Raw genomic sequence first — 9,809 nt, forward strand, 5'->3', positions numbered from 1 at the left:
ATTTGGCACCATGAGGCGCTATGCAGAACCTCTAGTAAACATATGCAATTATAGAAGTCTATTATTTTAAGATGTTTTGTTATATTTGGGGGCCATACAGCAAGATGGTGAGGAATATGAAAATGGAGTCAGACATACAGGGACCAAAATTGTAACTGCATCATTTCCTAACTGTGTGATTAAGGCAGGTTGCTAACTTCTGTGAGCTTTGGTTTTCATCTGAACAATTTTAAGCAATTAATTTAATTTGAAATAAATGTCTGTTCTTGTATTTTTTTTAATTTCCTTCTTAGCTTCAAAATCATCTTATTATCTACTAGAGGCACAATGCACAAAATTCATGCAAGATTAAGCCTTCCTTCCCCCAGCTGCCGGCACTGGCTTCTTTCTGGCACCTGGGACTTGGGCTTCCTCTGGCCACCAGCAGGCACAGGGACCTGGGCTTCCCTTGCAGCCCTGGCTTCATCCAGAAGGTCATCTGGAAGGACATCCAGAAAGATGTCTGGTCTAATTAGCATATTACACTTTTATTATCATATATTAAAATTCCAGTTATGATAATTATTAAATGAATAATTTAATTAAATAAGACATAAACAGAGATCTGTTCTAATTGGCAATTGATAGTTTTGCCTAAAAATTGTCAGTGATATTTTAAAATATTATAATTACTAGAGGTCTGGTGCACGAAATTCATGTATAGGGGGGGGGTCCCCTTATCCCAGCCTGTCCCCTCTCACAGTCTGGGGGCTGTTAGGGGATGTCCTACTGATGGCAGGAAGCAACCCAGCTGATGAGGGGAGGGCGCCACACCATCACCCTGCTGCTGCTGGCATTGCCAGTTGCTGCAGCTGCCAAGGTGTTTTCATCAACATAGACTCCAGTCCCTTCACCACGAAAAAATGACAGCTTTCTTTAGGCATTTTCTAGATGTCTCTTTCGTAGGATATGACCTTCCTTCCTCCCTTCCTTCCTTCCTTCCTTCCTTCCTTCCTTCCTTCCTTCCTTCCTTCCTTCCTTCCTTCCCTCCCTCTCTTTCTCCCTCCTTCCTCTTTCTTTCCTTCCTTCCTTCTTTCTTTCTTTCTTTCTTTCTTTCTTTCTTTCTTTCTTTCTTTCTTTCTTTCTTTCTTTCTTCCTTTCTTTCTTTCTTTCTTCCTTTCTCTCTCTCTCTCTCTCTCTCTCTCTCTCTCTCTCTCTCTCTCTCTCTCTCTCTCTCTCTCTTTCTTTTTCTGTCTCCCCTCCCCTCCCCTCTCCTCCCCTCCCCTCCCCTTCCCTTCCCTTCCCTTCCTTCCTCACATGAGGATATTTTACCATTGATTTTTAGAGAGTGTGGAAGACAGAGGGAAAGACACAGAAAGAAATCAATGTGAGAGGAACACTTTAATTCGTTGCCTCCTGCATGAGCCCTGAACTGGGCCCTGGCCAGGGAGGAACCTGCAACTTAGGTACATGCCCCTGATCAGAATCAAACCTGGCTCCCAGCCAGGGCTGCAGGGCTGGTGCTGGGGACCGGCCCCCCTGCGGGTTTGTGTCTCCACTGCTCTGGCTCCAGCAGCCCAGTGCTGTAGCCACAGGGCTGGGGATGGGGGCCGGCCCCCCTGCGTGTTGTTCTCTCTGGCTTCAGGGCTGGGCATGGGCCTCCCTGTCTGTTGTTCTGTCAGGTCTGGGCCCGCACCAGGCCCCTCCTCCTGAGCTGGTCATGACCATTATGGTGTCCTGGCCTAATTTGCATATTACCTCTTCATATATATTATTATTATTTTTTAAATATATTTTATTGATTTTTTACAGAGAGGAAGAGAAAGGAATAGAGAGTTAAAAACATCGATGAGAGAGATCATCAATCAGCTGCCTCTTGTACACCCCCTACTGGGGATGTGCCCGCAACCAAGGTACATGCCCTTGACTGGAATTGAACCCAGGGCCTTTCAGTCCATGGGCCAATGCTCTATCCACTGAGCCAAACCGGTTTTGGCCATATATATTATTTTTAGCTAAGAATTTTAGTACAGGGTAAGCTAGGGTAATTTTCATTTAAGAAGAGATGTTTCAAATACCAAAGGGTATTACAGCATAACTATTTCACAGAGAAAGTATTATTTAAATGTTTTCCATTAGGTTTCTTCATGGCTATTACATTTTTTAAATAAAGTGATTTCTTCTCTAAAAGTTACTAAATAATTTTGTTAGAACTGATTACCAAAATTTTGTCACTGTGAACACTTACCTCTGAGTGCTATTTGCTTTATTATACATCATCACCAGTTGTTATTACATACCTGCTGTGTTAATAGAGCCCAATGCAACATACCAGTCTCCTCATTATTTCTATTGCACTTCTGTGACTTCATGTGGCAGAACTATTTTCCATGTTGAGTACTCTCTACAGAATAACTGAGGGTAAGACCAAAATATGAGTTTTAAAATTCCTACATATTATGCCTCCCTGTCCCTTAAACGCTTTATTTTGTACCTTGCATGGAGAAATTTCATAGTTTCTTTAGTAAAACTAATGATATACTTCAGTGCTACAACTTTTATATGTATGAGAAATGCAATATTAGATCTATTAGCATTATCCATTTGGAAAAATATAACCTGATGATGCAATTAATTATCATATAGCTTTATAAACTTAACAGATAAATTTCATTTTTTAAATTGTTAGCTATGAAATTTAGAAGATCTAAATATAAACATTGTTGTACATTTTCCTTGCCCTTTTTCTTGTTTGTTAGAAGTTCTTTAAATGTCTTAGTCAAAAAACCTTCCTGTTGTTTTTCGTGTTTTTTTTTTTAATATTCAAAATGGATTTCAGGGGATTTATTTGACAGATGTTCAAAGATCCATCACTGCTGCCTGTTGCTACCAGTCATGACTGTTAACCAGGCAGTATTTATAGGAACGCTAAGGTTAAGATAAAAGCTGTAGTTACAGAATGATTCGGTGTCTGCATCATTTTAGAAAAGAACCCTAATACTACTCTTATTTTACAACATTTGTGTAGTAAGCTGCTCCTTAAGTTTTAAGTTGAAAAAGGAAAGGTAATAACATCTGTACTGTGAAGAGAGATAATGTTCAAAATAGTATCTGTCTTGCATGAAGGTGGGGCTGTGATTTATCCATCGTCTTACTCATCACCTAGGGTTGCATAGAAACATATTTCAAAAGATTTTGTATGTGAGCATTTCCCTCTCCTTACTCTGGTCAGTGTCTGAGTTCTGTCTCCGTAAACTACCATCCCTGACACCATGCTGGCTTGAGGGTTACCCCAAAATATCAGGAGACTTTTGTGTCTTGAAAACCTTAGACATCCCCCCTGCTTTGGAGTTTCTGGCAGATGTCCTAGTCTATGGAATCAAAACCATGTGCATAGCATAGCTATTAGATATTCACTGGTAGGCTGCTTATCTTAAAAAAAGGGGGGGGGGATCATTTTGTGGACAAAAAAATAAAGTACTAAATCTGTTAAATTTGTATAAAAAACTAATTATTTAGAGATATGTAGGAAAAACACCTACCACTTGGTTGAATTGAACCATCTCTCCCTCTTCCTGCCTCTCTGAAATAATATATATATATATATATATATATATATATATATATATATATATAAATAAAGGATATGGACCAATGACTATTGGGCTCTCACTGCTAAGGTTCTATCCTGGAAAAAGTGATTGGCAAAGGGGTGTCTGTGAGGGCAGAAGCACCCTCTGAAATTTCTGTGTGAGAATAGAGGAAAAGCTATGCTGTCTGTATTTTTATTTAAAAAGTGGTGCATTTACTTATTAAGCACATTTACTAAGAATTATTATTATGGGCATCAAGTCAAATGCTGGGTATAGCAATCCTTGCCTTTATGGTGATATAGTCCAGTGCCATGGTCGGCAAACTGTGGCTTGCAAGCTCTTTAGCCCCTTGAGTGTGGCTCTTCCACAAAATACCACGGCCTGGGTGAATCTATTTTGAAGAAGTGGCATTAGAAGTTTAAGTTTAAAAAATTTGGCTCTCAAAATAAATTTCAATCGTACTGTTGATATTTGGCTCTGTTGACTAATGAGTTTGCCTACCACTGGTCTAGTGGAATGTCAAGACAGTATGAAATAGTAATGGAGGTATTCAGGAGACAATGGAGGGCGTGGCAGGTGGTCTAGCTGCAAGGACCATTAAGAAGATCAGTGAGAAAAGCCAGCAAAGACCGGAGGTTTGAGAAGCAGGAGGGTTAAGGTGGCAGATAAGCAATTAGAATGATATTTTTTAACGTTGTTTGAAGAATGGATTAAAAGAACAAACATGAAAATAAGAGAAAATTTTAGAGGGAGAAGCAATGTAACCTGGACTAAGGCAGTTTACAGCAAAAGGGAGAATACTTAGAAGGTAGAATCCAGAGAAATTACAAAAAAACAGAGGAAGAAAAAATTATTCATATGACCCTATCAAAAACAAGCAGTATAATTCTCATCAGATACGGATATATGCATATATATTTATACTCGTGGCTTCGTGAACGAAATTTGTGCAGGTGGGGGTGTGTCCCTCAGCCCGGCCTGCACCCTCTCCAGTCTAGGACCCCTCAAAGGATGTTCTACTGCTGGTTTACAGGGATCAGGCCTAAACCGGCAGTCAGACATCCCTCTCACAGTCTAGGACTTCTGCCTTCTAACCGCTTACCTGCCTGCCTGATTGCCCCTAAACAATCTGCCTGCCAGCCTGCTCACCCCCAAATCCCCCCTCCCACCAGCCTGATCACCCCCAACTGCCCCCCCCCCCATGCCAATGTGCTTGCCCTCAACTGTCCCCCCGCCCCCTGCTGGCCTGCTCACCCCCAACTGCCCCCCCTGCTGGCCTGCTTCCCCCACCTCCCCTCCACACTGGCCTGCTTGCCCTCAACTGCCCCCCTGCTGGCCTTCTAACTCAAACTGCCCGCCCCCCTGCTTTCCTGATCACCTCCAACAGACTCCCAATGATGGACTGCTCATCCCCAAATGGCCTCCCTGCTGGTTTGCTTACCCCCAATAGTCCTGCTCCCCCAGCCTGATCACCCACAACTGCTGTCCCATCCTGGCCTGATTACCCAAAACTGCCTTCCCCTCTTGGCCTCTAACTGCCTCTATCTTGGCCCTGCCACCATGGCTTTGTCCAGAAGAATGCCTGAAAGGTTTCCCAGTCTAATCAGCATATTACACCTTTATTAGTATAGATAATAAAGGTGCATGGGTTGGGGCCAGCTGGTTTGCCCTGAAGGGTGTCCCAGATCAGGGTGGGAGTCCCACTGGGATGCCTGGCCAGCCAGGGTGAGGGGCTGATGGCTGTTTGCAAGCTGGTCAAGCCCCCCATGGTGGTGTGGCCAGCCTGAGTAAGGGGCAGAGGGCCATTTTCAGGCTGGCCACACCCCCTGGCAACCCAGGCTCCTAGCCCCTCCTTTTTTCCCTTTTTCTTTTTCTTTTTCTTTTTCTTTTCTTTTTCTTTTCTTTTTCTTTTCTTTTTTTTTTCTTTTTTTTTCTTTTTCTTTTTCTTCTTTTCTTTTCTTTTCTTTTCTTTTCTTTTCTTTTCTTTTCTTTTCTTTTCTTTTCTTTTCTTTTCTTTTCTTTTCTTTTCTTTTCTTTTCTTTTCTTTTCTTCTTTTTCCAGCTTCTCCTTGAGCAGAGCTGGAAGCAGGTATCTGGGATTTATTTATCTTCTATTATATAATTGAAATTTTGTAGCCTTGAGCGGAGGCCAGGGCAGGTGGAAAGCTTGGCTTTCTCCATGGCTGGGGCAACCTGAGCCTCCTGCTCACTCCACCTTTGTGGATGCTGCCATCTTTGTTGGGGTTAATTTGCATACTTGCTCCTCATTGGCTGGTGGTGTAGCAGAGGTACAATCAATTTACATCTTTCTCCTTTATTAGTGTAGCTACTAGTGACCCAGTGCTCAAATTCGTACACATTGACAGGAAATTAATTAGACAGTGACCAGCAGGGCAGGACTGGGTGAGAAGGGCTGGACATGCCCTGGAGCCAACCTCCACTGGTCCTCCCCCAGCATCTGCAGGTGAGTTGGGTCCCTCAAGTGGGGTCCCTCAGCCTGGTCTGCAGAGAAAGGCCGAGACCAACTCTCTGACATTCCCTGAAGGCTCCCGGTATGTGGAGGGAACTCTGCAAGGTTGCTGTTGAACAGGGTGTGGAGCACAAATGCAAGTGTACAGTAAACCAGATTGGGGGCTGACGGTGCCTCAGCAACAACATAACCCACGGCCAAAGGTGGAATCATGTGGCCCCGAGAGGAATCAGGCTGCCTCCTCTCTGGTTTCGGGGTGTGTCACCTGAGAACCAGCACTGCCAAGTCACTGCAGCTCAACGGCTCCTGTATTGAGCATTTGTCCCCTGGTGGTCAATGTGCATCATAGCAACTGGTTGGATGGTTGGACATTTAGTATATTATTAGCCTTTTATATATATAGACTAGAGGTCTGATGCATGAAATTTGTGCAAGAGTAGTCCTTCCTTCCCCTGGCTGCCGGCACCAGCGTCCCTCTGGCACCTGGGACGTGGGCTTCCCTCTAGCTGCTGGCAGGGACCGAGGACCTAGGCTTCCCTCACAGCCCTGGCTTCATCTGGAAGGCCAGCAGAAGGATGTCTGGTCTAATTAGCATATGATGCTTTTATTATTATAGATAGTGATGAACATTTTTCTGCTTATTGCCTATATATTTTTATTTTGTAGCAAGCTCTATGAAAACTATGAAAAAAAAATTTTTTTTTTTTTTACTTAATCACTATTTACCTTTTTGTTATTCCCCAATTTGGGAACACCTTCTTTTTCTTGGGTGCTCATTATCTTTATTTTGGTGTCCTACCCATTTCTATCCAGGTCCTGCCTTCTCACTCCTTTACTTCCTGGGTCCTGTTAGCAAAACCAACCCTTTATACTGTTGTTTTCTAGAAATCATGGTAGGCAGAATAATGGATGTTCCTGAAACCTATAAATATGTTATCTTATATGTCATCATGGATTTTGCAGATGTGATTAAGGACCATGAGATGAAATTATCCTGGACTACTTGGATTGGCTCAGTATAATCTCCAGAGTCCTTAAAAGGTAGAAGAGGGAAACAGAAGAGTCAGAGAAGTTATGTAGATGAAAACAGAGCTCAAAGAAAGAAAGAAAAATTAGGCTATTGGCTAGGATTTAGGAAGCATTCACGAGCCAAGGAATGTTGATGGCTTCTACAAGCTAGACAAGGCAAGGAGATGGATTCTCCAGTAGAGCTTCCAGATGGAATGCAGCCCTGTGAAACCCAGTTTTGACTTCTGACTTCCAGAACTGTAAAATAAGTAATTTGTGTTGTACTGAGGCACTAAGCTGGTAGTAATTTGTCATAGGAAACTGCATACAGAGATCTCTCTGAAAGAAGCATACAGACTCACTCATAGGGAGGAGCAAACCATTGACAAAGTTTAACATGTGCTCTTTTCTTTCTTCTTTTTTTCTTTTGTTAATCCACAACTGAGAATATTTTCTTTTTTTCAGAAACAGTTTTTAGTTTTTAATGAACTTGTAAACAAACAACTCCCATTTCAAAATAAAAAATCCCAGATTATGTAGATATTTACAGTGATTACATTTACCTGAGCAACATACGTACATATTCAGTTTTAAGATATTAACTAAATTTCTGTGACAAATTACCATATGCTTTTTTTAATACCAAGATTATAGAGTTAATGCAGAATCCTAAGGATAATCTAGTAGTCAGTATGTTTTTCTCAAGTCTTCACTTTAGATGCTGTTATTTCTAGCACAGGTTAGCAGACAGTCTTTCAGAGGCTCAAACATTGGAATCTTGGTTGCTACCATATCAGCTGGCTTGCAAACAAGAAGCCAACCATTTTAAGAATGTTTTGAGTGAACAACTTGCAAACCCCAGGGGTGGGTAAACCCTAAGAATGCACATTGTGAGCATGCACAACCATCATAACTGTGCTTAAGACTGTTCATGCCATTCTTCTGAAATGAGATCTCAAAGCACTACAGTTCAAAGAAAAAGACTTTAACAAAAATAAAATTGGCATATGCACAATTTCTCCACCAATCTGTGGTGTCGACCATTCAATTAACTTTTCCACTTGAAAAAAAAAAAATGCAATAGAAAACTGGACACCATGTTTCACTATCTGGGTTATTATTCACAATGACAGCGACTACAACTCGGGACACAGCATCACCAATGCTGCTCAGATCCAGTTTATACTGAAATTAAGCTCTTTACACCAAGTAAATGGTTGTCCACAACCATTGGCCAGTGTTCATATGAACTAAAATTTCTAGATTTGGGGAGAAACAAATGCTGCTCGGGTCATCTGCACTGTTCCTTCTATTCCTTCATTCATGCTCAGAAACCTGTGGGAGGTTGGGCCTGCTGACCCTGCCCGGTGGAGGTGGTTGCCTGCTGGGCTGCTTTCTGCTTTAACATCGTCCAGTCAAACGTATAGTCGTACTGGTGGTTCAGGGTTCTGAAAAGAATGCGGAAGAGCTGCCTCAGGTACATGTAATCCGGGGCCTCCTCGAAGCGCAGCCCACGGCAGTAGTTCAAGTACATGGTAAACTCTGCAGGAAAGCCCTTACATAGAACTTCCACAGGGATGGACATCTTCTTCTCACTGATTTTCTCGTATTTCTGTTTCTTTGTGGCAGCCTTTAACCCTTGCCACGGCAGGCTGGTTCTGTTGAAATACATCAAGACGTACCCTAGGGACTCCATGTCGTCCCGGCGGCTCTGCTCGATGCCCAGGTGGGCGTTGATGCTGGCGTAGCGGGCCGTGCCGGTGAGGTTCTTGTCCTCCCTGTAGGGTATGTGCTGCTTCGTCCTGTTGTCCCTGTACTTCTTGGCCAGGCCGATGTCGATCAGGAACAGCTTGTTGCAGTGGCGGCCGATGCCCATGAGGAAGTTGTCGGGCTTGATGTCTCTGTGGATGAAGTTCTTGGTGTGCACGTACTCGATCCTGCTGATCATCTGGTCAGCCAGCATCAGCACCGTCTTCATGGTGAACCTCCGGGAGCAGAAGTTGAAGAGGTCCTCCAGGCTGGGCCCCAGCAGGTCCATGACCATCACGTTGTAGTCCTTCTCCTGGCCGTACCAGCGGATGTGCGGGATGCCCACGCCGCCCTGCAGGATCTTGTAGAGCTTGCTCTCGTACAGCAGCTGCGGGTGCCGCGCCTTCTGCGACTCCAGCTTCACCGCCACCTCCTCGCCGTTGGTGATGTTGATGGCCAGGTAGATGTCCCCGAAAGAGCCGGACCCGATCTTCCGCACCAGCTTGTATTTCCCTCCCACAATGAACTCGGTCTTGGACCCGCTGCTGCTCGCCGCCGCCGCCATCGGGGGGACACGAAGGCAGAGGCTGGGGTCCGCCCCGACACCTCGAAGAGGAGGACGCCGGCCTCTGGGCTGGTCAGGGAGCCGGGCTGCGGGGCAGCGCCGCAGGGAACGGGGCGCGTCGCCTTCTGGCGTCACAGGGCCCCCGAACCCGCCGAGGGGAACCGCGGCCCACCCAGTCAGGTTCCCTTGGGCGAGGCTGCCTTCTGTGCGGTGTTCTCCCGGCTCCCAGGCTGGGCACTGGTGTCCCGTGGCCTCGCTTTCGTAGGAAAAGGGGCGCCATAAGGTTGGGCAGTGATGCCCCAGCCACCTGGGCCAGCGGCCCGAGGGACCCCTGTCACCCGCAGCCATCTAGTTACTCAGAGTATTTTTTCCCATTGATTTTTAGAGAGAGTAGAAGTGAGAGGGAGACACACACAGAGAGAAAGATGGATGTGAGAGAGACACAC

The 9,809-nt window shown here is 44.5% G+C and overlaps 1 protein-coding gene across 1 annotated transcript; it reads right to left on the reverse strand.

Moving 5' to 3' along the window:
* Nucleotides 1-8,361: 8,361 nt before the first annotated feature.
* LOC311626977 (casein kinase I-like) lies at nt 8,362-9,087 on the reverse strand (the record flags this gene model as incomplete). Its single annotated transcript, XM_084893008.1, has 1 exon — nt 8,362-9,087. One exon carries the CDS (start codon nt 9,085-9,087, stop codon nt 8,377-8,379), a length of 711 nt encoding a protein of 236 aa, XP_084749134.1. The 3' UTR covers nt 8,362-8,376.
* Nucleotides 9,088-9,809: the final 722 nt, after the last annotated feature.

This window comes from Pipistrellus hanaki (assembly GCF_964339955.1).
Source record: "Pipistrellus hanaki genome assembly, chromosome: 8".
NCBI classification, from domain to species: Eukaryota; Metazoa; Chordata; class Mammalia; order Chiroptera; family Vespertilionidae; genus Pipistrellus; species Pipistrellus hanaki.